Raw genomic sequence first — 27,841 nt, forward strand, 5'->3', positions numbered from 1 at the left:
TTGTGTATGGCCATCCTCAAGCCCCACCGAGGTCTGACCTGGCATAGGAGCTGCAATTCCATGCAGGTCCCTGGGATTTTGAAGGTGCAGCCATTCTCACCCCTAATGCTTTCTAATTTCTTTCTTTTCTAATCTTAGGGCAGCATGCCTTTGTTAGTGTAATCTGCACTCATCCTGGGAGACACTGGCCCCAAATTTGTGTTTTATCTTTGAAATGAGATGGAAGGAAAACCAAAATCACACAGCAAAATTTCCTGCTTTACAGTCTGAGAATGGCTACTAAGAAATACATTTCTGAAAATCAAGCAGGAGCTGTGATAGATGTACAGTCACAAAAAGGAAGAGTATTCTGAGAACTAACGCCTTAGTTCTGGCCCTCGGCGATCACTCTAGACTGAGTGCAGGAGAGTATCACTGGCTAGGTAGAAAAGAATTCTGTTGTTATAACGGGTGAAAGAAACAGTCTGAGTTGCTCAGTCATGTCCAACTCTTTGGGACGCTATGGACTATAGCCCGCCAGGCTCCTCTGTCCATGGGATTCTCCAGGCAAGAATACTGGAGTGGGTTGCCATGCCCTCCTCCAGGGGATCTTCCCGAGCCAGAGATGGATCCCAGTTCTCCCACACTGCAGGCAGATTCTTTACCATCTGAGCCACCAAGGGAAGCCCCTCTAAAGGGCGAAAGGTTAATTTATCTCATGCTAGGATGGTAGTCTTGTCCTTGGGGAGTTGACCCTGGCAGTGGGGTCAGAAACTTCAGAGAAGGCAGAAAGGGAGGAAAAAATACGAAGGCACTACCCTCCACCTGGAAGTGGACTCTCTCTGCAGACAGAGGGGACTGAGGAACAAAATGAAGGAGAATGAACACAGTGAAAAGGATACGATTTTAGTTTGGAATCTTTTCCTTCCCTTCTATTCCAATCAACAAGGCTCAGCTTTGCATCTTTGCTAATCATGGACATCCTCACGGATAAACAAGTTGATGCACATACATCTGACATTTCATATAATTCCTGGTCAGAAGCTTATGTCCACAGTTTTGGTGAAAAAACAAAAAATACATTATATATATCTAGTGTTTCTTTTTTTTTAACAGAGTACAAGAAATCCTAGCTCAATTGAGATGACATGGGTAGTACAGATTAAAAATTAAATTCTGACTGAGGTTTACAACTAGATGGACTAGAAGAAAATATTGACACTCTAATCCCAGTGGTCCATTTGGATGGAAAAATGAGTCCCTGGCAGGTAAGAGGATGGGACACTACCCACCCGCCTTAGCCCGAGGCTCCACTTACAAGTTCCAAGGTGGTGTTTTCGCTGTGAGGTTTCTTACCTTCGGCTGAAAAGCTCCTTGCAGTGACCCAAAAGGGCCGGTGGGCGGAATCATAGGGGGGATGCCCGATACAGCAGGAGGATAAGAATGGAAGAGCTATGGCCAAAGGTGGAGGGGGGGAGAGAAAAGATTTTAGTAGGAGGCAAATGATACATTCACATTCCCTTCCCACAGAAAGACGTCCACATTAGCCAGCCAAGTCATCTCAGTTTGATGCCATTAGTCATAAGAAGCCACAATGAAATGATCACACAGATGTGCCATGAATACTTAACTTAAAAAGTTAAAAGTAGTTCAGAATCAATCAGCCAGCAAATGATGTCCCAGATGAGGCCATCATTAGAAAGGGAGCTTTTCTAATTATTAATTGTTAAATCAGATAGAAGTCCTAAATGGCTGGAGATTTTAATGCATATCAAAAACAGGAGGGGGTGCTGAGCCAAATAAGATGCCCAGAAAATTACAAGTTAATTAGAAAAAAGGAAAAAGGGGAAAAAAAGGAAGACAAAAAGAAGCAAGTCTTTATGGATTCCGAGATTTTACATCATTAAAACTCAATTAGTACTTTAGATTTTTAATAGTTTTGAGGAAATGGGAAAATATATGCACAGTCTTTGCTTCATTAGGTTGTTCTGGTTGAGTGGCAGTTCCAAGGACAATTTAAATTGTCTAAAACGATGACAAACATTTGTGGAAGGGAAAATAAAATGAGTCAGAGTACACTTTCAATGGAGCCACCGTTTTCCTGTAAGACGGATATAAGCTCACTGGAGGCTATTGGAGACAAGCCCTGGACACGTCAGTCTGACCACTCAGTGGAGGGAGAAGGAGGATTCTGAATTTCAAATCTGAATTTTCTTGAATTAATAGTTTACAGAGGACACAATGGAGGGAGGAAGTACACAGCAGAAGACAATGCAGACACATCTTTTCCTCCACCTGAAAATGTATTGTTTCTGGAGAATCGATCGCTCTGGTTCCATGTACTTTGACAAACTCACCATAGAGATACATTCTAGTGATGTCCCGCCCTTATGGTTGCACAGTATGTCAAAAATACAAGAATAATTCAAGCTTTCCCTAATAATGTATTTATGTGAGCTATTTCTAGGTACTGGCTGAAATCCACTGGTAATTTCACAATCCGGTCTGTTTTCAAAACATGTACTTTTTCCGTTGGTCTTTATTTCATTTTGCTCCCCTTGATGATGCAGTGAAGTTTTTCAGACTAATTGATATTGAACTAAATCCACTTAAACAGTGATTGCAAACCAAGTGCTCTCATTTAAAACTACTTTTAGGTCTAAAATTGTGCTTTAGATACTTGAGTGCATTGTATCTTAACTCCCCTTTGTAACATCCTAATCTCCAAAGCAGGGGAGACTAAGCACTTCATACATTACCCACTGTCACGAATAATATGAAATGACTCTCTCCCAGTACACTGTGTGAAGCAGAGTGATTACATCACACCAAAACACTCCAATTTCTATCACTCTGCCTCCAAGTGGGTATTTTCCCTTTAATGTTTTCAGTTTAAAAATTAGGTCTTCTCACCACTTTCCTTTTCTGACCCTCTTTGAATAGAGTATTCCACCCCTAGAGTAAAAATCGGTTTATTCTCCAGCTTACATCTAGGGCTCTCTGTGAAATATGTTTATGCCAAGACACTGCATGGTGTCCGAGGAAGTGAACTGAGCTACCAGTAGAGCAGCTAAACTTTCTCTGAAGATGATTTTGTTAGCTGGTCCTTAATTTAATTGAGCAAATACAGACAAAGGGCAGAAATCTGGTTGTTATATTAAGGGTGGTACCATTCATGAAACACATGCAAAGAGAAAACTCATGGCTCTACTGGATTTTGCAGGTCTATTTACAAAGATGCTTTTATGTCCTAATTCTGAGCAGAGCAGTGTCGAACACTCGGGGAACCCAGGCACTTAGATACCCTTTCCTCATTCCTTTCTATAGAGACTCCCCTTGAGCCATTTCCGAATGTCTCTCCATAACCAATTCTTAGTTGATTTCTAATACTGTCTTGCCTGGCCTTCTCAGCTAATTCCTCAGTTTAGGACTGACACAGTGTCTACTGATCTAGTTCAAAATATGAATGAATTCACAGGGTTGGCTGATCTATTAAGTGGTCCTCCGTTTGAGCCATAAGGTAACACTATCCAAAAATGAGAACAAAAATAGTTTAAGATGGTGAACCGACATGGCTATGAGCAGTTATTAAACGTCTTTCTTTCCAGTTTCATTAAAATATATATATATATTAATAAACCATTGAGCAAAGAAACTTGCAAAACTTCAGGCAAAAATGCAGTATACACTCCATAATCAAAATATCATGGTGAGATATTCAAAGTTTCTGTTATAAAAGAAGCCCTCATAAGTAACTGAACATGTCACTTCAGTTGGCGCCAATTTAGGTTCCAGAACGTTCTCTTAAAATTGCATAAAACAGCTTTTATTAAAGAACAAAGAATGAGTTTAAAGAGAAAAATCATGCATGTAAGACCTTCTTTCATTTAAATGATATTTTTAACGAGTTGGCACAAGCTCAGGAAAATAATGCCAGCCATGTGGAAGAGGGATCAACGGTCTAGCAGAAATGAAAATCTGCTTCTTGAAGTTATGAGTCAAAAGAATACGGTACTTTCTTTGGAAGACATGATTCCAGATGAACTCTGGGAACTCTGTGTGTTAATAACATCTCTACTGAGGACTGAAATCTGTGATTTCAGAGGCTCCTAAAACTCTAACACCTCCAACAAAGCGGATGCCCCACCTGGCAGGATTTTAACGTCTTAGGAGTGGCTCATGACCTTTTGATTCAGAAGATACTGCATCTTTACCAAAAGCACACGTCACAAAAGCAAGCATCCGAAGTGACGAGGAGCAATGGGAGTTCTTGCAAAGATGGTTAAGGAAGGCTGCGAGTCACTGACTGACCGTGGCGAGAGCATGGGAATGGAAAAGCGGTGACAGTGAACGGGTAGCGTGGTAACTCACACTGTGCCGGTAGAATGGGTCAACTTTTGTAGGGTATTTGTCAAACTGCAAAGGGATCAAAGCAAAAGCTAGTTACTTAGAGAAACTACATTTCTATTCACTGCTTCAGCGGAGGCGGCCCCAAAGAAGCCTCTCTGTTGTCGGGCAGGCGTCAGACTCCGTGATCTCAGTGTACACGAAATCATTCAGAGCTCCTGAGTCTCTCTGACCAGAAATCAACAGGAATGGAAAGTCAAAGCGAAAACCCATTCAGAGCATTTCAGGTTGTGACTACACTAGAGTGGCTTTCTTTCTAGGCTTTATTTAGAGATGGGCAGGAACCAAGCGTCTGAACTAGAGAGGAGGCAGTTGTTCAGATAAATCAGAGAGAAGTGAGCACTGGGTCTGATTTATCCAGAGAATTCCCAATGTCTTCATCTTCACTTTGGCATAATGGTACATTCAGCTGTTTTTATATTACCCCCTAGTGGGGGACAGGGAGGCCTGGTGTGCTGCAGTCCATGGGTTGTAAGGTGTCAGACACTGATACGACTTAGCAACTGAACGACAACAATTACTGCCCCCCCCCGCCCCCCGCCGAGTACAAAGCAATTCGGGCTTGGCCTTAGAACGGTTCTTTCAAGCAAGAAAGAGTATATACCATGATTTCTTCTAAATAATGTCCTCATCCTGTGCTGTAACTACCATCAGTTAGATTTAACTTGTTTGTGAAACGGCTCACTCAGACTGGTATAAACTCCTTCCCCAGATAAACAAGCCCTTAAAAATATAACTGTGGAAAAGTCGAGTTCATCCAAAATAACAGATGCAGGATTTCTCTGAGGAAAAAATTTTTGGTCCCAGGGCCTCACTGCTAACATTCTCCTAAGGTTTATAAAATAAACTTTGAAATATGTATTTTAAAAAAACTAAGTTGAACAAAATGGGGGAGAGGGGAGAGAAGAGAGGATGTAAAGTTCAGTGAATCACGGCATTCAAATCCTCACAATGCCTGTACTGACTGCCTTCAATCAAGTATTTCCTGAAATACTAAAATATAAATAAGTAAAACTCTAATCATCACTGTTTGGACACGCATCCATCTCAGACTAGATAGCATCATAGTGTGGTGCTGTTCCTCACAGCTCCTAAGTTAAAAATCAACCCTAACTGGCTCCCACTCAACCCCTGGCGCGTTAGTCTCCAAGCCAAGGCCAAGACCACGACACTGCCAGTGGCCCCTCTTACCACCAGGCTGAGTTTGGACCGCTTGCTGACAGAGCACAGCAGCAGACAGGGGGCGCTGTCTCACGAGATGCAAGAAATGCAACACTTCCCACAAAGTGGGTTGATGGGGGAATGCAGGGCCGGCCAAGTCTCCCGCCGGCGCTCTCCCTTCCAGACTTCCTAGGATTCTGTGAGCGTTTATTTGCTAGCACAAAACACCGGCAGATACATTCTTCGATCTGGTGGTAATTCCCCAAGATGTCTCAAAAAACCAAAATCACCCGTAAGAAGTTAACCACCGACACACTGGATTTGACCGCCTTGGGGAGCATCTGGAATACAATCCACCCACAGCGCTAAGAATAGCGGGTCAGAAAAGAGCTCCTACTCAGGCCCCGGGTCAGTGCCACCTGGAGCCGGCGTATCCCAAAGACGGGCAAGGCCAAGGGAGCCTCCCAGCCAGTCTGCTGTGCCCGGATGGCCCTACGGGGCTGCATACAGAGCGCGTGGCGCTCTCCTTGGCCTCGCGTTTCTGCCGGGGTACGCACCATGGGCGGAGCCGGAGTCGGCATGATGGCGGTGGGCGGGAGCGCGTGGGGGAAGGGCGTGAAGGTGTGCTGGTGCGTGTGCTGGTGCGTGTGCTGGTGCTGGTGCTGGTGCTGGTGGAACTCGGTCCGCAGGTAGGGTGGGGGGCCCAGGGAGGCCCCGCGGTCAGCACTCTGAGAGGCCAAAAAACGCGTGTTCAGTTCCTGGCGCAAGATGTCTTGCTCTGGAAAAGAGGAGGCAGACGGTGACACCTTTTCTGGGGCGGTCATTTCCTCCAGAGTAGGACATCCGAGGAGCTCAGTACAGAGGGCTCCAGGCCGGTGCACGGGGGCTGGGCATTTGTGGAAAAGACCTCCAGGCAGGCAGAGGAGGCTACGGCCCAGTCAACAGCCTAACTGTTCTCCATCCAGGCTTCCGGGGACCAGGGGTCCACCAGTGCCATGCACGTACAGGGTCCAGGCTGAGTGGCCAGAGGTCAAGTTTCAGCTCTTCTCGAGGGAGCTGAGTGACCCAGAGCATTGCCCAATCCTGACTGTGTCTGTTTCCTCATCTGTCGAATGGGGACAACACATTGCCTGTGCTGTGGTTTTGTTTTGAAGGTTAAAGAAATGAACATTTTTAAGTGCTTAAAAGTCGATAAAGCAGAGCCTTCATGCCCTCTTCCAAGGATAAGGCTCTGCTCTACAGCTCTCTGTACTGGTGGCAAAGCTTGGCCACAATGGACCCAAAGTTGGGACACTTGGCTCAATTAATACAGGTGAGGAGCAAAGAACCCAATACCTAACCCTAAGTGTGTCTTTAAAAATCTGGGATATGTTGCCTCAAAAAGTGCATTTTCCCCACCCAAGGTAGAAGGCCTCATTTAATTGTTAGTTGCTCAGTTGTATCTGACTCTGTGACCCTGCCAGGTTCCCCTGTCCATCGGATCCTCCAAGGCAAGAATACTGGAATGAGTTGCCATTCTCGTCTTCAGGGGATCTTCCCGACCCAGGGATCGAACTCAGGTCTCCCACACTGCAGGCAGATTCTTTACCATCTGGGCCACCAGGGAAGCCCTTGTTTGACTAAAACAAATCCCTTAAGCCACGATGTGACTTAAGATCCTGGCCTGAAACAGACATGGAGTGTGGAGAGCTTTTGTCATGCCCATAGGGCCCAGACAACCTGTGCTTTACTGCTCAGCGGGCAGACCTGGTCAGAAAAGCCTCATGACTACAAAGTTCTCTCTGGCAGAATCCCCTGGATCGTGACAGGTTGGGATGGGGGCTAATGGTACAGTTTCTGCAGACTCTCAGCCCACTGGGGACTGGAGGAAGAAGACATTCTATAAAGCGGATCATGGCGAGTGGTCCAAACCTAATCATCAGGGATAACACAGACAGGGGGTGAGGCGTCCGGAAAGGAGAGTGGGGGCATGGAGAAGCCAGGCCAGCTCCTCCCTCCTACCTGAGTAAGTGCTCCCGGCCGGGTGTCCGGGCACCTGCAGACTCCCAGATGTCAGAGGTGGTGGAGGAGGCAAAGCAGTGGGAGGGGCAAACATATTGGGGTGATGCGAGTGTGCGGGGGGCTGGAGGGTGGGCGTGAAGCTGTGCAGGGGGCTGTGGTTGGGCAGCGACAGGGGGAACGGGGAGGCTGAGGGGTGGTGGGAGATGTGAGGGGGGGCGGGCTGAGTCTTCGCTGGAGTGCTGCTTCTGCTACTGCTGTTGGAACATCAAAAAAAAAAGAAGAAAGGAAAAAAAGGGGTCAGTAATCAACTTTCTTAAAAACAAAACAAAGCCAAACAGAGCCATTTAACACTTCTCCTCTCGCTCCTTGGTCTTCGCAGATCCCCACCCTGTGCACAGAGCCTCTGCTGAAATCGCAGTTCCTCTAAACCAGACCCACAGCTGTGGACACAGTGAACAGCAACTCCTGCTCCACGCTGCCCCCCATCGCCCTGTCCAAGAGCTGCCCCTCATACCCTGTGCCAGCCACTCTTCCTACAGGGGCCACGTCAATGGAAACGAACAAGCTGGTGACCTGGGCTCGCCAGGTCTGTCTGCTCCGTCTTCTGTGAAGAAGCACAGGGAAGGGGGAACCAGGGAGCTCGGACGCCCTGTCACCTCCATGGACTGGAGGCCACAAAAGATGGGCCTGGCCCCGCGGAGGCAGCTTCCTTCCACTACCACAGACAGGAAAGAGCAGGGCCCTCAACCCCAGCCACCAGGCTGTCACAGGAAAACACGACCGAAGCGCTTAGAATGACAGCCCCCAGGACCGGTGGGGGTGGGCGACCCCGGGCCCTGCGCCGGGCCCTCCTCCTCGCTTTTCTTTGCAAGGGTCCCTGTGCTGCTTGTCAACCTTCCCTCTATGATCTGGCAAGGACAAGACACAAGAGGCCTGGCTCCCCATGGAGGAATGCCTCCCTTTTCCTCAGCCCAGCATCTTTCTCTGTATCTCTGCGACTCACCTGGCGGAAGTCACCACGGAAACTCCTCGAACCAGATCTCTCCTTGGTCTGCATGCTCCCGCCCCGCCAGGAGTTGCAGGGAGATGTTGACAGGGAGGCAAATGGCTTCCCTTCTAAGGCTCCCTTAACATTCCGGGAATCTCCCCTGGTTTCCCTTCCCTGCCTCCAACCTGGGAACCAGTGGTGGGTCCCAGGCACAGCGCCCTGGACTTTCCCTTCCTTGAACCTTCTCCTCCCTGCAGTCACTCTCAGGAGCCTCCGCAGGCAGTCGAGGTCTCCACCATGTCCCTACCACCCAAAAGATCCTCAACCCAATCCCACCCCATCTCCTCCCCAGAGACCCTGTCTCCCTGCGCCTCGGACGCCTTCCCTGTCTTCCGTGCCTGCCTGGCTGAGAACACGTTGACAGAGATGCCCACGGGAGCCCCGGTCCCAATAGGAGCCCCCGCGCGCCGCCACCTGCCCATCCCACCGCAGATGGCCCACGCGGGGCGGGGGCGGCTCACCTGAGGCTGTTGAGGCTCAGGCTGCTGCTGTTGTAGGCGGACAGCGGCTGCGGGAGGCTCTGGGCGGAGGGGTGGGCCTGTGCGGGCGGGAGGGCCTGGGGCGGCAGCGGCCCGGGGGACTGCGGCCGGGGCTGCCGGGGTGCCTGCGGCGGCGCGGGCTGCGGCGGGGCCTCCGGGGGCGCGGGCGGCGGCTGCGCGCCGGGGCGTGGGGGCGGCGGGGGCTCGGCGCGCGGCCCCGACGCGGGGTCCGGAGACGGCGCTCGGGGCGGGGGCTCCGCCTGGGGCTGGGGCGGCGGCGGCGGGACCTGAGGGCGCGCGTCCTTCAGCACCACGGGCTCGAACAGGGGCTCTTTGCCGCAGTCCTGGCTCTTCTCCTGGCTCCGCTCTAGACCCGATACCTTGGGGACAATGGGCCCCGCATCGTGGCCGTCGTGGTGGGGTAGCGCGCCGACGCCGAGCTCGGGATCTGTGCGGGAGAGCAGAGAGAAGAGCGAGGCAGACGGTGAGTGAGCGAAGCTGACCTCGGGGCCGGGTCACCTGTGCCCAACGACACGATCGGTCAGGTCCCAGAAAGGTCCACCAGTCAGATAAGGCTGCCTTCCAGAAAGTGGTTGAGGCCATCAGAGTCTGCAAATAAATGTTTCCCTTAATCTTGACAAAGCAAGATTATGCAGTGAAATTCACAAACAGTAGACAACATATCGATTCACCCCTTTTAAAACAAATACAGTTCTAAAAAAAAAACTATTTATTTGGCTGTGCTGGGTCTTAGTTGCTGCTCCTGCAATCTTTACTGTGGTATGTGGGATCCCGTTCCCTGACCAGGGATCGAATCTGGGCCCCCTGCATAGGGAGCTAGGACTTTAGTCACTGGACTACCAAGGAAGTCCCCAAACACAGTTCTTGACTAGACAAAGGAGAAGTGTTTTCAGTAGTACATGAAGCAAACATTATTTAGCCCAGCAGACGTTTCTTCTCCGCCTTGCCTCCTCTCCCTTTTGCATTCTGACTGATGAAGCACGCTTGACATTTGGAGACATTTCTGCTGAGCAACCGCTAAATGTCTGGTCAAAGGTCAGGCCTCCTACGACTCACTGACGATCCAACCTTTTGAGATTGAAGGAACAAACATGAATTTAGACCAACTGACCGTCAACCACACAGGCTTGAGTTTTTAAAGAATTCCCTCTGGACCACAGGAGGGGTCCTTAGCCAGGTGAATCTGGACCTTGAGACCAAGTGGGATGGGAAATGTAAGTAAAATTCTACAGTAACTAATGACACCTAGACAACATATGCTCCTATATTAATTTAAATGATGTACTTCCCCCTGAAGGTCAAAAGACCCATGCCACATCTAGTATGTGGGTGCCCTGATGACCCCATAAGTCAAACTCCGTACAGTTCTCTACTAGAATGATGAGGGACAAATATGGCATTGCACATAGAGGTGGCTCTATGGTAGAGAACCCGCCTGCCAGTGCAGAAGTGCAGGTTGGATCCCTGGGTGGGGAAGATCCCCTGGAGGAGGGCATGGTAACCCACTCCAGTATTCTTGCCTGGACAATCCCATGGCTAGAGGAGCCTGGTGGGCTGCAGTCCATAGGGCTGCAGACAGTTGACCGTGACTGATCATGCACATCTTGGTGGTGGCTGGGGGCAGGGGGGGATGGGGGGTGGGTGGGGGAAGGATTATCTTCCCCACATTTTTGCACTTAAAAAAAAAAATCCATCCTTTTCTGTTATTACAAAGCTTAAAAACAGGAAGAGAATAGATCACAACATTCTCTAAAATGAGGGTGTATACCAGGTACTCCTAAATGATTACTTTGGGCATGACCTTTCTCTTCACATCTTCCTGCTATCAAGTGTGAAAAATACATGGTATTCTCACTGGGCCTATTAATGTCTGTTGATGTCCTATTGGGTGTATATACTTGTCATGTTTTCTTCCTTGAAATTTGCATCAAAGCAATCCATTATTTTCAGTGTTCTTTCGGTAAAACAGATCAAATCTGTAACATGCACAAAAGCCGAAACAAATGGTGGGCTTATAAACCAAGCACGTGGTTAGCTGTCATTCACGCAGCTATCCTCGAGTGCTGCAGACCAGCGTGGAACAACTACACTAACAGGATGCCAAGAAAGACCCTTCTTCACACAATTCAGGAGCAAAAGGATAAAGCAATGTATGGATCTGGTGAAAAGGAACTCTAGACTTCTGACATCCTACGCACGCACATTTTTTTCCAGTGCTGTCTTCAGAACTTTCCTAGGCAGATCTTTGCTTAAGAAAAGCTTATGTGTTATGAATTTCCAGAACCTGAGGGCTGAGAGAGAACAGGAAGTTCCTGATGTGCACACAGAGCCCCTTTAGCCATAAGAACTCCCACATCACAAAGGAAGACCCTTCATCTGCAGACACCTAGATCTAAGGATGTTGGTGCTGCTGCTTTTTCACTGCTTTTTCTATCATTTTCACAATATTTTCTATAGCAAGCAATTATACAAGTTCACTGAAAACCTCAGGCTTCACACACACACTGCAGGCTGGTTAGTCAGGCCCTGGGCAGAAAGCACTAACACCCGGGAAATCCTAAGAGGATGAAATAAGAGAAACTCCTCCATGAGGGCCTATGTGCATAAGCAGGGACTCTTGCTGTCCTGACAGCTGAGGACGGTGATGCTTTTGTGACAAATATGGCAAGCACACAAAATGGAATACATTCCCGTCTCTCTGCGCTGCTCTGTTTTCTCTGGACAAGGATGTTGCTGTTGTTTAGCTGGTCAGTTGTTCCGACTGTTTGCGACCCTGTGGACTGTAGCCCGCCAGGTTCCTCTGTCCATGGGATTTCCCAGGCAAGGATACCGGAGTGAGTTGCCATTTCCTTCTCCAGGGCGTCTTCCTGACCCAGGAATCGAACCCGCGTCTCCTGCATTGCAGGCAGCCTACCACTGAGCCACCTGGGAGCCCTCCTGGATGAGGATAGTGACAAATAAATACATAAATAGTTTCCATCTTGTTAGGTTACATTCAAATTCATGACCTCCCTCTAAAAACCAAGGTCTAAAGTTTCTCTCAGACATAAGAGAAAATTTGGGACACCACCCAGAGGTTACTGCTTCAGTTTACTTAGGCCAGTAAGGAAGTACAACAGAAACGCACGGATAAGCATTTATCCATCTAGCCTGACTATATTTATCTCTTGTTCTTTAATCGATGAGCCTCTAGAGTTTGGACAACACAGCTGAGTCTGCAGGAGGCACCGTGCAGGCTTGGGCTTGATTCCCAAGGCCCCATAAAGGCAAACTGAGGTGGTTCTTACCTCTGCTGTCCCACCGTCTGAGGACCAACCCAAACTCAGCTGGAGTCAGGAGTGGTGCCGAGACTTGGCATCGTCGCCATCAGTGATGTTCAACAAGGTATACAGACAAGACCAAAACCTTTCCAGCAAACTCTACGCATTTGTAGGGAACCATCTATGAGGAATGACTTAGGGAATCAAGAGGCACAGAATTTTGGAAGAAGACCAGAATCTGGGAGACCATCCCAGCACTTCTCAAAATTTAATGTGCATAGGAATCCCCTGAAGATCTGATTCAAATGCAGGGTCAGCGGCTTGGGGTGGGGGGTGGTGGTGAGTGTGGCTCCAGAGTCCACCTTCCTGAGAATTTCCTGGGTGATGCTGACGCCTGGACTGTTCTGTGAGTAGTAGGGGTGTTATCTAACCCTCTGACTAGACGGGGGATAAGCCCAGAGAAGTTAAGAAACTTGCTTGTTGTTTAATAAACCAGACAGCGGAGTTCTAGTCCCAGCTCTGCCACTACCGAGTGCCTCTTCTCTGATTGCCTCCTAAGAAGCAAAATAACCCTGAAACAGAGCAGGCAATGATGAATCCAGGATTCGGTTACAATGTTTTAAGTACAGCCAGAAAGTGAAAACGGTTAGGAGAGTTAGAGAGGGTTGCTGGAAGACGGCCCTTGGGCTCAATCTGAAAGCTATCATCAGTCCATCAGTGAGGGTGCCGCAGCCTATGAGCAAGGTTGGAAGGCTGGTAAGAACTATGGGGCTGAAAGTTTTACGACCACCATTTACATGGATCCTTGAGGCACGGATTAGGCGTCATGCATTTTTGTGGCTAATTGGTAATGCATTTCCTCTTCCTTTCAATTATTCAATAAATGCATCTTCCCAGTTAAGCTCTTTCATCCTGACAGTCCATTTATCTTACTGAGCTCCTCCAAAACTGGCAAGAACACATAAAAAAAGAAAATGTGTTTTTTTTTTTTTTTGCGGGGGGGGGAAGGGGAGGCTATTGCTCAGTGTGCTCTGAATTTACCAAAGGATGAAATGTGCTGAGGCTGAAAGAAATAAGAACATGTGCAAATTGACTGGTCTTATTTAGAAGTCTTATTCCATTTGGGGGGTTTTAGAATTTCTCTTTGTGTTTGTAAAAATAACATTATGCTTACAATAAAGGATATGCAAATTTGAATTACACTATACAGTAAAAAGGCTGAATGTACTGTGTGTAAATTATATCTCAACAAACTTGACTCAAGCACAATGAAAAAAACTTAAGGGTAGAGTAGGAAAAATGTGCTTGAGCTGGCTACAACTTAGATATAAATTCTCTGGGGAAAATGGGCTCTTTTCTGGTTTACTAGTTGAATATAAACCCTGTTGTCTTTGTGGAGGGTGATGTGGCAACATTTACCCAAAAAACTAAGGAGTTCCTTTGACCTGGCAAATAACAATTTGGTCTACAGACACAGTGAAACAGTATCAGGATGTGAATCACATTTTTGGAAACAACTCAAACCTAATCATTAGGGTTACATATACATTTGATACATCTGTACAGTGGAACCAACTGCAACTACACAAATGAATGAGGGGCTACATATGTACAATGTAGAGCATACCCTAGCTTTTATGAAAAATGAAGAAAAATAATATATATTCATTTTTACTTTATATCTAAAGAAGCTCTGGAAGAATATCCAAGAAACCAATAGCCTCGGATTACCTGCTTAGGGTGGAGAAGGAAATGGCAACTGACTCCATTATTCTTGCCTGGAGAATCCCACGGACAGAGGAGCCTGGGAGGGGGGCTGCAGTCCATGAGGTTGCAAAGAGTCAGACACAACTGAAGCGAGTTAGCACGCATGCACGCACACCTGCTTAGGGGCTTGGGGAGGAGTAAGAACTGGGGAGACAGGGAATGGAGGGAGGGATATTTGACTGTCTACATACATGCATATTTAAATTTTTGAATCATGTAACCTATTTAAATTTTAAAATTGGTCTTCTGTTTAAAAATAGTCTGAGCAAAGGGAAAAAAGCAAAGCAAATAAAATTGGGGATTTGAAGAGTGGTATGCTGAGACTCTTGAGAGTCCCTTGGACTGCAAGGAGATCCAACCAATCCATTCTGAAGGAGATCAGCCCTGGGATTTCTTTGGAAGGAATGATGCTGAAGCTGAAACTCCAGTACTTTGGCCACCTCATGTGAAGAGTTGACTCATTGGAAAAGACTCTGATGCTGGGAGGGATTGGAGGCAGGAGGAGAAGGGGACGACAGAGGATGAGATGGCTGGATGGCATCACGGACTCGATGGACTTGAGTCTGAGTGAACTCTGGGAGTTGGTGATGGACAGGGAGGCCTGGCGTGCTGCGATTCATGGGCTCGCAAAGAGATGGACACAACTGAGCGACTGAACTGAACTGATGACTAATAGGCATGGAGAGTATCTTTTATATAAAATAAGAAAATACAGTACATACATTTATACTAATAATTTTTAACATAAAGTGGCTTTTATGAAAAATATAAATTACAAAAATTGACTTAAAAGCAACCCAATCATAAAAGTAAACTGAAAAATGACTCCATGTCAACACCCCTTCAACCGAAAAAAAGGTACCAGCTTGTGTTATAGACAGTGTGGACTAAACCTGTAAGAAGCAATGATCCTGGATGTTTAAACCGAAAATCAATAGCAAACCTACCACCAAAGGAAGGGGCAAAACTGTTATTTATAAAAAATATAATGATCAAGTTGGGAAACAGCCAGCCAGCTAAAAAAATACGAGAATTAATAAGAGAGCTCAGTAAGGTATCCGAACAAAGAAAAACCACAAACATCTGTCGCTTTTCTACACAGCAGCAATAGTGATGAGAAAATAAAAAAGAATTCCCTTGACAGTAAAAAAACCCCCTGGGACTTCCCAAATGGTCTGGGTGTTAGGAATCAGCCTTGCAATATAGGGGATGCTGGTTTGATCCCTGGTCGGGAAACTAAGATCACCCATACCCCAGAGCAACTAAGCCTGTGCTCTCTGTGCGAGTCACAACTAGAGTCCAGTCACCGCACTGAAAGATCCCAGATGATGCACCTAAGACCCGACGCAGCCAAATACAGAACTAAATGAATAAACATTATCTAAAAAACAACACAAATCATACGGCACTTGGGAACAAATCTGACAAGGAAATTAGAGGGCCTCTCAACTTTCAGAAACATATACCCCCCAAATGCTTTGAGGATCTGTGTTCAAGGGTGTTTGATGATGCAGAAAATAATAAATAAATAAACGGGGGTGGAGAGGGGGAGAGAGAGACAAGTTAAAGGGTAAGCCATGGAAGAGGCAGGTCTTCGAAGAGACCACCCCTTGAGGGGTTTTCCAAGTTCGCTGGAGTGTATGTGTCTGCCACAGAGACTGGAGGGAATCAGTGACTCTCAGAGGGATGAGATGTTTCATGGTATGAAGCTAAACCCCACACAGTATCTTGGTTTACTTTCTAAAGTCCCATTGAACATCTATACGGCTGAGAAACCTAGAGCCTGTCTGCAAAGAAAAGACAAAATAATTTTTTGCATGGCTTTAATACACACTGGGTTCTCAAGGAACGCAACTATTGTATGAGGTTATGTCTGCTGTGTAGGTCTTGTGGTGGAGTTGTTTCTCGCTTGGGAAGATCATGACATCAATGGTGAGGCTGCTCCTGCTGTTGAAATTACTACGATAGTTGTATCTCTATGTACAGATTCAGCCTCTGACCTTTCATTGCTTTCTAATGTAAACAGGCATGTATGTACTTAAAACATACTATGTTGTTATAAGTTACTTTCTATTTGTTTCTCCTTTACATTTCATTAAAGGCTTTATATACATTTTAAAAATTATAAACATAGTGTATAGATAAACCAAATATTTTGCTCCAGAAATTAAACAGTGAGAGTGTGCTATAAAATATTTCTCAAACAAAGAGGGCGCTGGGTGCGGATGAGGATGAGATTTGATGTATCATGTCCCTGTGGTGGGCTGCTCTGTTTCCAGAATTCTAACAACTACCTGAAAGGGCTGTTGTGGAAGCTAAAAAGTCATGTTATGTGCTTTTCACAATGTATAGCACAAAATAAAGTAAGTGATCAATGTTCCCCAAACTACTGTTGAAAAAGATTTAATTTCATGGAAAATATTTCAAGACAAAATTACTATTAAGTAAAATAAAGGAAACTATTTATCCCTATTGTCTGCATAAATCCATACATATACACACCAAAAGAGATTAGAAAGATATGCATTAAGATGCCTCTTGAGAGCCCCTTGGGCAGCAAGGAAATCAAACCAGACAATCTTAGAGGAAATCAGCCCTGAGTATCCATTGGAAGAACTGATGCTGAAGCTCAAATAATTTGGCCATCTGATGCAAAGAGTTGACTCACTGGAAAAGACTCTGATGCTGGGAAAGATTGAAGGCAAAAGGAGGAGAGAGCATGAGATGGTTGGATAGCATCACAGACTCAATGGACATGAATGTGAGCAAACTTTGGGATATAGTGAAGGACGGGGAAACTTGGCATGCTGTATACGGTCCATGGGGTCGCAAAGAGCCAAACACAACTTATCGACTGAACAACAAAAAATCCCATCTACTAGAAATAACCATTGACTCAAACTTTTAAATTTGTGCTTTTCTTAACTTTCCAAATTGTCCATAGAGAATATGTATTATTATCGCAGAAGAAAAGTAAAGGATATTTTAAAAAGGGTTCTTCATAAACAAATATGCCCGCACTATCTGAAGAAATCAACCAGGAAAGTAACTGTTTAAGTCTTTTTAAACTGCCCCACCTACAGGATGGAGGTTTAAAAAAACTGTTCACCCAGAAGACAGATGGTGTTTTCTATCAGAGATGAGGATTGTATAGGAAGGGCATTAGCCTTCCATCAACTTCTCAATGTTTCTAATTGGTTCTATCTGGTGTATCTGAAGAGAAAGGAAATGGTGAACCCTGATGATGGAGAAGGACGAGGAGGAAAGGGGAAACGGGGAGGAGGAGGAGAAAAACTCTCCCAAGACACATTTCTGTTCTTCTGGTCTTTACACTGGATTGCTGTTGCTGTTTAGTTGCTAAGTCATGTCTGGCACTCTTGCAACCCCATGGACTGTAACCTGCCAGGCTCCTCTGTCCATGGGATTTCCCTGGCAAGAATACTGGAGTGGGTAAACATTCCCTTCTCCAGGGGCCTCCCAGACCCAGGGACTGAAGCTGGGTCTCCTGCAGTGGCAGGTGGACTCTTTACCACTGGGTCACCTGGGAAGTCCTCACACTGGATTAGAAAGCCCTAATTTACCCACTACAAGGGCATTATTGTAGCAAATATGAATGAGCCTCAAAGGCCTCAGGAAAATCTTGTGGGCCAGGGGCCACGAGGCAGTGCACCTACCCATCCATCCATCCATCCGTATCTTCCTGAATGTTTGATCCCTACATCAGGACTGCACATGGCCTACTTTTAAATTATTCTATTCTACCTTCTAGTTAGCTTTCCTACTTACTTGTCTACACGAAAGAGCCACAGAAACCTCACCACACAGAAAGAAGATGGTAGCCAAACAATAAAAGGAGACTTTAAAAGTGGGAACATCAATAAATGTGGAATGTCTAACCCAAATAGCCCAGAAACACAGTCAAGCATCAGATTTCTGTAAATCTACATGCAATTATTTCAAGCTGCCGGCAATATCCATTCTTTAAACACACCTTCTGATGTCTACTCTGTGACCTCAGACAAAATCTCCTTTTTAGCAAAGACTGCAAGTTTTGTATCAGAGAAGGCAATGGCACCCCATTCCAGTACTCTTGCCTGGAGAATCCCATTGACAGAGGAACCTGGTAGGCTGCAGTCCATGGGGTCGCTAAGAGTCGGATATGACTGAGCATCTTTACTTTCACTTTTCACTTTCATGCACTGGAGAAGGAAATGGCAACCCATTCCAGTGTTCTTGCCTGGAGAATCCCAGGGATGGGGGAGCCTGGTGGGCTGCCATCTATGGGGTCGCACAGAGTCGGACACGACTGAAGTGTCTTAGCAGCAAGTTTTGTATAAGGCTTCCCAGGTGGCACTAGTGGTGAAGAACCTGCCTGCCAATGCACAGGAGACGTAAGAGACGCAGGTTTGATCCCTGGGTTGGGAAGATCCCTTGGAGGAGATGATGACAACTCACTGCAGTACTCTTGCCCGGCGAATTCCATGGACAGAGGTGCCTGGCGGGCTACAGTTCACAGGGTCACACAGAACCGGACATGACAGAGGAGACTTAGCAAGTATGCGTGCATGCTTTGTATATACTTATTAAAACGAACATGACTGCTGAACTCATTTACTAATACTCTGAACACTCCCTATGTTTTAGGTATCATCTGTGTTTTATTTTTAATTTTTGGCTGTACCCCACAGCATGTGGGACCTTACTTCCCTGACCAGGGATCGAACCTATGTCCCCTGCATTGGAAGGTGGGGCCTTAACCACCAGACCTCAGGGGAACTCCTAGTACCATCTCTAAAACCGTACACACCAATGGTGTTTGACTGAAGACAATCTACCTTCTCTAACACACACTTCTCTTCATTTTCCTCCTCTCCCTCTTTTCTTCAAAGGATTAAACAGAGACCAGTTCGTTCCATTAGCAGATTCAATTACTCGAACGAATGGAGGGATGACAGTCAGTCTTGCAGCTCCTTCCTTCTCGGTCACTGAAACTGTACAAATAAATTGGGGAAAGCCCACTGTTTGTTCAAGGCAAATTAATTTTCAAACACTGTAAGAGTGGGTGATCAGGGGAATGATGGGTGCTTGGCAGGGCTCAAAGAGATTCCATTTTGTGCTTGTCATTTTGTGTAAACATTAATTACCATCTGGGAGGCGAAGCTCTGGGCTCAAGTCTGCATCGCAAAGCTCCGGGGGCCTCCAGGGCTCTGGGTAAAAAGAGAATCCTAAGTGCGAAAGAATAGCCACAGCGTCTGCCAAAACACTCGCAGCCCCCCGGGGAAGCTGTGTGGAGCCCAGAAGATTAGAGGCTGCTGGTCTGACAGAGGCTAGTTTGGATAGCATCGAGTTTACCAGATTAACCTGGGACAGGGGTCAATCTGACAGGGGTTAAAGAAAAGTCAACAGAGCACAGTTGAGTGTACTTAGTCTCGATTCAAGTTTATTCTCCGTAAACCCCACACCGAAAAGCATCCATCTGTAACAGGATGCCCATGTTCCTGATGCTTTATGACCCAAAACTTTGCCTTCAAGGGGAGAACCAACCTTGGCTGTTTGGATGAGAGCCCATCAGAATGGCTTCTGCCTACAGCCTGAGGCAGCCTCGTGCAAACGGTTCACGTCTCTTGTAGCCTCTGGCTAATGAGGGCAGGGAAGGACCATGTTGATGAGGGACCAAAATCCGGAGGAGAGAAAGAGGCTGTGATCTACTGGGGGTAGAGGTGGGGGCACTAAAAAGTCTTTTTAAAAACCTAGGCACGTCAAGGTCATATGTAATTAATTCTCCTTGTGTTTTCGCTCCATACAAGGAAAAACGAATTAGCGTCACCTCAGATACCCGGTATGGTGCTAGGTGCTGAGGATACAAAGGCGAGTAAGAAACAGCGCCAGGCACCCCTGGTGGTCTAGTGGTAAAGACTCCGCCTGCCAGTCCAGGGGACACTGGTTCAGTCCCTGGTCCGGGAAGATTCCACATGCCGAGGGGCAGCTCAGCCCGTAGGTCATGACTACTGAGCTCGCGCTGTAGAGTCACTGGACTGCAACTACTGAAGCCGGCATGCCTACAGCCTGCGCTCCACAAGAGGAGCCGTCGCGATGAGAAGCCCGCGCACCCCAGCTGGAGAGCAGCCCCCGCTGGCCAAAACTAGAGCAAGCCCGAGCAGCAGTGAAGACCCAGCACAGCCAAGTATAAAAATAAACAAACAAAGCTTAAAAGAAAGTCATAATAAAAAAGAAAGAAACAGCCCTGGCTTCCAGGAGCTGGCCAGCGAGGGTGAGAACACAGGGAAAACACAGGAACCAGCGGTCGGGGAACCTGTGGCCTTCAACTACAGCGTCTGTCATGTGCAAGGTTCAGAGAGAAGCTTAGATGACCAGTGCTGATGAGGACAGCTGCTATGTGTTATTTATTTGAGTTATCCATGGGGCTTCCCTGGTGGCTCAGATGGTAAAGAATCCACCTGCAATGCGCAAGACCTGGGTTTGATCCCTGAGTTGGGAAGATCCCCTGGAGGAGGGCATGGCAACCCACTCCAGTATTCTTGCCTGGAGAATCCCCTTGGACACAGGAGGCCTGGTGGGCTACAGTCCATGGGGTCGCAAAGAGCTGGACATGACTGAGCGACTAAGCATAGCACAGCGCATGGTCAGGCACTTTATGTAACACTTCCTGCTGCACTGGTTCCAATGTTCAGTCTTAGACCCAAATCAACAGAATCGTGTTCTGGGCTGTGTGGAGACCTGACAAGGTATGAAGGGCAGGGTGTCCAATCACTTCCCAGGACAATGGAAAAACCCCAAAGACCAGGTTCTGAGAAAGCCCAGGCTTCTATGCTGTGGCCCCAACGACACACTCCCACTGTTTCGGCTTGCACCCTCCTGTCAATGCCAGTATTCACCAGCAGGCCTTTCCCGAAGAGGCCGCCTCCTGCGTGCTCTCCCTCGCCAGCGCCTCTCTGCCTTGGGGACCCTCCACCTGCTGGCGTGGGTCTCAGCTTCCAGGCCCGTCCTTGCCAGTCTCGTCTGGCTGTGGTTCGAGCACCCACGTGACACTGCACTCTGCACGGGCTCACCCCAAGCCCAGGACGCACAACACGTGACACGATGCCCCTGCATCTGTCTATCAGTACAGGGGTCCCAACAAGGAAAGATGCTGGAAGGATTTTCCACCATACGTGTATGTATTCGTGCAGCACGGCACGTATACTCTGAGCGAGGAGAAATCTTAGGACGAGGCCAATACCACAGTCAAACCCGAAGGACACGTTCCTCAGACTGGAAGACAACAAGGAGACAGGCCCTTGGTTTATTTTGGAAATTTGCCAAGAGGTGGGACTCAGGCAGTGACAGTGAATTATACCTTTAGATGTTTGGTTAAAAAAAAAAGTCTTCTAGTATCTAATCATCTTGCCTTTCACATTAAGAACTATCAAGTGAGGATACGGGGGAGAAGAAAAGAATGTCATCCTTCTAAAGGCAGCCCTCCCTCCAGGATTTTTTTTTTTTTACTAAGTACAGGCGAGGACTCAAAAGCTGTCAAGCTCAGAGAGGCTCACAGATCTTTTTAGAGACCTGCCGCCTTCTTCGTGTACTGCTGTCCACGGTCGCTTCGAGCATCATCAGCTTGGAGTTTCACGTCCATAGCCGGGGTAGTGATCGTGAGGGTCATCTGCCCCTGCCCCCCTTGAAGCAATCATTTCTTTGGCGTCATGTATCCTTGCCACCTTCTTTCTTAACGGAATAAGCAATTTTTCTTGGATCTGTGTATGTCTGTTGTTGCATCAACATGACTCTGAGGTTTTGGGGGCCCCTGGGATGAGGCACCTGGCTAGCAGTGTTCACACTTTGAAAGCTCAGTGCGCCCATTAAAGTTGGCAAGTGACTGGCTCTATGTTAAACCCTATTTTCAACACTGTACTTCACCCGAGATTGTTTTCTCAAGGACAAAGGTGAAAGCTGCCAGCGCCAAAGACCTACTGAGATACGAGCAGGCACCCTGCCCTCCTGCTTTGTTCACTCTGGTTGTATGTCACCTGATTTTGGGGACAGGTCAGACGATCACTGAGACCCGTTTAGTAAGGAGGCTGGGTGGGGTATGTGACAGTGGCAGGCAGAAGTTTCCATCTAGTCTATCCCAGGCCTTTCCTCGGCTCCCCAACATCAATATAAAATCTCCCCACCACCAAGATTCTTCCTAACCCTTGGCACACAGGGCGGTGGTAAGGCGTGACAGCTGAGCTACGGTGGCCCTGACTTCCGGTCAGTATCAGGTAACTTTTTCACGGCTGCAGAGCCTGCGAGAGCACACACACCGCATCCCTCTAGAAGGAGAGAGTCACTTGAGTTGTGCGACATCCCTGTATCAACTTCTGCAAAGGCACCCTTGCGTCTGGGTCCAGGTGTCAAGGGGAAGGTTGGAAGTTACTCTAGCACGAAAGAGTGAAGCAAATCGCTGTGATTTTTCAAGCAGCCACTAAATCTTTCTGTCCTGGAGGGAAGGGAAGAAGGAGCCACAGACATCAAGGCACGTGGACCACTCTGCCGGGGCTCTTCCTATGCCAAGAGAGCTGCAGGAAACGGGGGCGGGGGTTGGGCAGGGGGTTAGTAACCAGGGGGAGGAACACCAGCAACCCCAGTCATTTTCCTGCTGTGTTCACACAGCAGTCACTTGGTGAGTGGTAGAGCATCATCAAATGTCCCCAAAGCAGTATTTCCCCAGAGTGTGGTTGGAGAACTCCGAGGACCACTCTTGTCCTGTTCGCAAAGGTCGCCGTGAGAAGCGGCCTCTGCCTTGGCAACGTCTCCCATCCTGCAGCAATGAACACGCCGCCAGCATCCAGAAGGCCTGTCTATACGGGCTGTTCTGAGGACGGACCACAGCGTTCCTCCCGAGTCTGTGCAAACGACCTGCTGTGACCCGGGGCCAGAGGGCCGGGCGGCCTGTGATCTGTCTGACCCGAGCACCACGCGTGCCCCTGGAACGGATCCATGAAGCTGTTGTTTTCTTGATATCATGGAGCCTTTGATTCTTTAGTTGAAGGAGGAGGAGCAGAGAAAAAGAGGACTCTTGACAGTTTCTCTAATAAGTCCCAGACTTTCTGATCCCAAACTGTCTTCCACTTTATCCTATGACTCTAAGATCTTCCACAGTCTCACAACCAAGTGTGGTCCATAGACCAGCAAATACCAGCATCACCAAAGGTCTTGTCAGGAAGTGAAATTCACAGCCCTCATCCATATGCCCATGCAAGCACTGCCCTGTAGCACACTTGGGAGTGTTAAAGAGCCTCGGGAAACCCCATATAGCCGAGGGGCGCCATTCACGAAGCTGCTAATCCTGCCCTGTCTCCATCTCCCAAGACTCAAGCGTGGAAATAACTTCCTTCATTCCTTCCTCGAGCAGGGTCTCTACCGGCCTGTAAGCTGCTGCAGGGATGGGGCGGTGGGAGGTGGCAGTATCGAGGCCTCGTGTGTGGCCATGTTTCCCATCCTGGCTCATGGAAGTTCCCTGGATCACTCACCATGTAGAACAGGGAGTTACAGAATTGTGGTCCACAGCATGGCCATGAGCCACCTTCAAGGACCCGATGGTTGTCACACAGCGGAGGAAAGCTTATTGTGAACAGCACCACGGGGAGAACTGTGACCAAAGGACATAGAACGGCAGAAGAAATCTCCACTCTAAAATGGCCTGGGCTGCTGGGCAGGGGAGCAAGCTAAAGCTCCATCCTGGTCTTCAACACAAGCGTCCAAGAGGACACTGAACGACCCTGACAATGAGTTTGGAGGAGTCAGGCATGGAACAGGAAGAGCCTGGACTATATGGCTTTCAAGATTCCACGAGCTCCCAAGTGAGGTGTCGGGAGCACATTCATAGGGAGAACATCATGTATTTATTTTCCTTGACCTTTCCAGAACCTGACCTTCTAAAACATTTTACCTGTAGATTATTAAACACTCTCTCCCTGACTTGCACAAATTTTAATGAATGCCACATCTTCAAGAGTTATAAACTAAGGATCCCTCCTCCAGATGACTATAGGTATAACTTTACTCAGGAAGAAAAGAAGTACATCTGCTTATTCCTAGCTGTGGTTTTTGTGAAGTTTAAAGAGATTTTTAAAAAATGGAGTGAGGGGAGTGTTGTGTTATTCCCTATATTTGAGATATTTTATCTTTTTCAAAGGATAAGTCAGACAAGCCTTAAACTGACTTTCTATGGCTCAGACAGTAAAGAATCCGCCTGCAGTGCAGAAGACCCTGGTTCGATCCCTGGGTGGGGAAGATCCCTTGGAGAAGGGAATGGCTACCCACTCCAGTATTCTTGCCTGGAGAACCAAATGGATAGAGGAGTCTGGCGAGCTACAGTTGATGGGGTCACAAGAGTTGGACACGACTGACCAAGTAACGGGGTAAAAAAAAAAGGGCTCAGCAGTAAAGAATCCACCTGCAGTGCAGGAGACACAGGAGACGCAAGTTAGATCCCTGGCTCAGAAAGATCCCCTGGCGGCGGGCATGGCAACCACCCCAGCATTCTTGCCTGAAGAATCCCCATGGACAGGAGTCTGGTGGGCTAAGGTCCATAGGGTTACAAAGGGTCATGACTGGAGCAACTGAGCACACACACGGGGGGAAACAAAATCTCTTGCCATATTTCCATTTGCCATTTTTCATCACTTGTCATTATTTCACTACCTTCAATTTATCACAGAAAACGGAAATATGTTCAAGTATAAAATCTGAAGCTACGTGCCTGTAAGGTTCAGGAAAGCAGTGAAGACGCGGGTGCCACTAGCCTATTAGAAACTGGAACCCCACTGGGTTCTGTGGTGTAAATGGTTAGAACTCTGGGTTCTGAAAGTGCCTTTCTGCTTGAGCCACCTTTCCAATCTGAAACGCTTAAAACCACCCTTTAGAAATCAATGAGCAGGAAATTCTAACTGTCCTTGGATGGAGACGGAATTGGAATAAGACACGAAAACCAGCAGCGCCTCCTCTCACTTGGAACCGTAATCCTGGAAGGGAAATGCTGTCAGACAACCAAGTCGGGGCTCGGGATGTACACTGTCACAGTGACTCAAACCCACCGGCAAATTCCTGAATTTTCAGCCCAGAGATGCCTTCAAAACATACAGTGAGAGAAAGGCAGAGCATCAGTTTCCTTCCGCTTCCACTGCAGGAGGCCCGTGTCTGCTGGGCTGTCCTACTTACGCATCTCCAGCTCAGCAAGCCTAAACCCAAGCCCCCACCACCCACTCCAACTCCGGACCCTCTGTGCCCATCATCAGCACTCCAACTCCAGACCCTCTGTCCCCATCATCAGCACTCCAACTCCGGACCCTCTGTCCCCATCATCAGCACTCCAACTCCGGACCCTCTGTGCCCATCATCAGCACTCCAACTCCAGACCCTCTGTGCCCATCATCAGCACTCCAACTCTGGACCCTCTGTGCCCATCATCAGCACTTAGAATGGCTCATCAACCTGCTTCCATTCCCCTTTACCAGTAATCAGTGGCTGGGTGTGAATGCTGCCTATATAATGCCATGGAACACAAAGAACACAGCAGTTTCAGAATCTGCCGTTCTTCAGTGGCCTGAGCGAGCTTTTAAATATAATTCAGACCATGTCGTCAATCCCTGGTTTAAAACTCCACAGCCACTGTGGAATATGGAGGTTCTTCAGAAAGAGAAAAATAGAATTACCATAGGATCTAGCCACTCCTGGGCATATATCCAGACAAACCTCTGTTTCGAAAAGATACATGCCCTCCTGTTAACAGCAGCACTATTCACAACAGCCGAGACACGGAGACAACCTAACCGTCCAACAACAGATGAACAGGTAAAGAAGATGTGGTGGGTGTATACAATGGAATCCTCCTCAGCCATAAGAAGGAGAGTGAACTAATGGCATCAGCACCAACATGAATGCAAGCAGAGATCATACGAAGTGAAGTGAGTCAGACAGAGGAACACAAACACCAAATGGCGTCACTTACACGTGGCCTATGAAACACGACACAAATGAGCCTATCGCTGAAATAAAGAGCCTCGCAGACACAGAGAACAGGCTGTGGCTGCCAGTGGGGAGGGGTCGCAGAGAGATGGGGTGGAAGGCTGGGGTTAGCAGATGGAAGCATGGCACACAGCATGGGTAGCTCCCCAGGTGGCTCAGGGGTAAAGAACCCGCCTGCCAATACAGGAGACTCGGCTTTGATCCCTGGGTCAGGAAGATCCCCTGAAGAAGGAAATGGCAACCCACCCCTGTCTTCTCGCCTGGGAAATCCCATGCACAGAGGAGCCTCGTAGGCCACAGTCCACGGGGTCACAGAAGAGTGGGACAGCAACTATACAGCAACAGCCACACAGGACAGACAGACAACAAGGTCCTCCCGTATAGCACAGGGCACTAGATTCACTATCCTATGATAAACCACAGTGAAAAGAGTGTTAAAAAAGAATACACACATGCATGACTGAATCACTTTGCTGCTCAGCAGAAACACATTGTAAATCAACCATTGTCCAGTTAAAATACAAAACAGAATTAAACTCCCAGTGGCTTCTCATCTTATGTAGAATAGACTCATAGCCCTCACGCGGCCCCGTGCACTCTCTCTCTGCTCCTGGCCACCCCCCATCCACAGGCTCTGCTCTCTCCCTTCTAACACATACAGGCACTTCTGAGTCTCACCTGCCAACCTCCTGCTTCAGTCACACCACCTCGTTAATCTGTCTCCAGTCACCACAGCCCCTGGTTGAACAGCCAGAGCCCTCTGATGGATATTTATCCTAGATATTTAGGGGCATCCCTGGTGGCTCAGATGGTAAAGAGTCTGCCTGCAATGCAGGAGATCTGAGTTTGATCCCTGGGTTGGGACGATCCTCTGGAGAAGTGAATGGCAACCCACTCCAGTATTCTTGCCTGGACAATCCCATGGACACAGGAGCCTGGCAGGCTACAGTCCATGGGGTCGCAGAGTTGGACATGACTGAGCGACTTAACACTTTCACTTTCCATTGAGTGAATATTTGAAAAATATCTGATTTCTTAAGTCACATAATAATCAATTTACCAAAACTAAGCAAGTTTCTTTATATTTGCAATTCAAAAGGGAAAAAAAATCACTATAATGAGAAAAATACTCAATAAACAATTACACATTAAGCCAGAAAAATCATGTCTCTTTGGAGTCGTTTCCATAATTGAACATTATACTGCAATAAAATAATAGTACATAACACAAACAAATGCAAAATAATTGGAAGCCATTAAGAAGCTTAAGGATCCATTTTCAATATATAATAAAACTAATGTTCTATTTTGAATCATAAAAGATTCTTATAGTTTGAGTTTTTTGCATAACAAAAAAAGCAGGGCAATCAAAGAGCACATAATGTAAAAGGAGAGAGAGACATATTGATAATCAAAGGTAGGTAAAGCTTCTTTAGGTATTTGCCTGAGGTCTATGTGCTGGATCTAAAGCAGTCTGCAGAACTCACAGAGGACAGACTTGTTGCCAACGGGGAGAGGGGTGGGGAGGGATGGACGGGAGGTCCGAGATGAGGAGTCGTGAGCTATCGCATACAGGGTGGATAAACAACAAGGTCCTGCTCAACAGTACATGGAGCTATAGTCAGTGTCCTGTGATAAACCAGGAGGGAAAAGAATACGGAAAAGACGTTTATACATGCATAACTGAATCCCGGTGCTGCACA

The 27,841-nt window shown here is 47.4% G+C and overlaps 1 protein-coding gene across 7 annotated transcripts in view; it reads right to left on the reverse strand.

Moving 5' to 3' along the window:
* Nucleotides 1-27,841, reverse strand: part of AUTS2 (activator of transcription and developmental regulator AUTS2) — a 1,205,607-nt gene that overhangs the window by 20,774 nt on the left and 1,156,992 nt on the right. For 4 of the 7 annotated variants that reach the window (XM_060406300.1, XM_060406297.1, XM_060406302.1 and 1 more), the window contains 6 exons: nucleotides 9,058-9,523; nucleotides 8,063-8,152; nucleotides 7,549-7,802; nucleotides 6,105-6,325; nucleotides 4,351-4,395; nucleotides 1,336-1,431 (listed from right to left, as the gene is read on the reverse strand). In XM_060406300.1, coding sequence (XP_060262283.1) covers nucleotides 1,336-1,431; nucleotides 4,351-4,395; nucleotides 6,105-6,325; nucleotides 7,549-7,802; nucleotides 8,063-8,152; nucleotides 9,058-9,523 — 1,172 coding nt within the window. The remainder of the gene's footprint in view (nucleotides 1-1,335; nucleotides 1,432-4,350; nucleotides 4,396-6,104; nucleotides 6,326-7,548; nucleotides 7,803-8,062; nucleotides 8,153-9,057; nucleotides 9,524-27,841) is intronic. The other 3 variants (XM_060406299.1, XM_027961997.3, XM_060406298.1) reach the window with 3 other exon arrangements.

The sequence above is a fragment of the Ovis aries genome, chromosome 24 (genome assembly GCF_016772045.2).
Source record: "Ovis aries strain OAR_USU_Benz2616 breed Rambouillet chromosome 24, ARS-UI_Ramb_v3.0, whole genome shotgun sequence".
In the NCBI taxonomy this organism is placed as follows: Eukaryota; Metazoa; Chordata; class Mammalia; order Artiodactyla; family Bovidae; genus Ovis; species Ovis aries.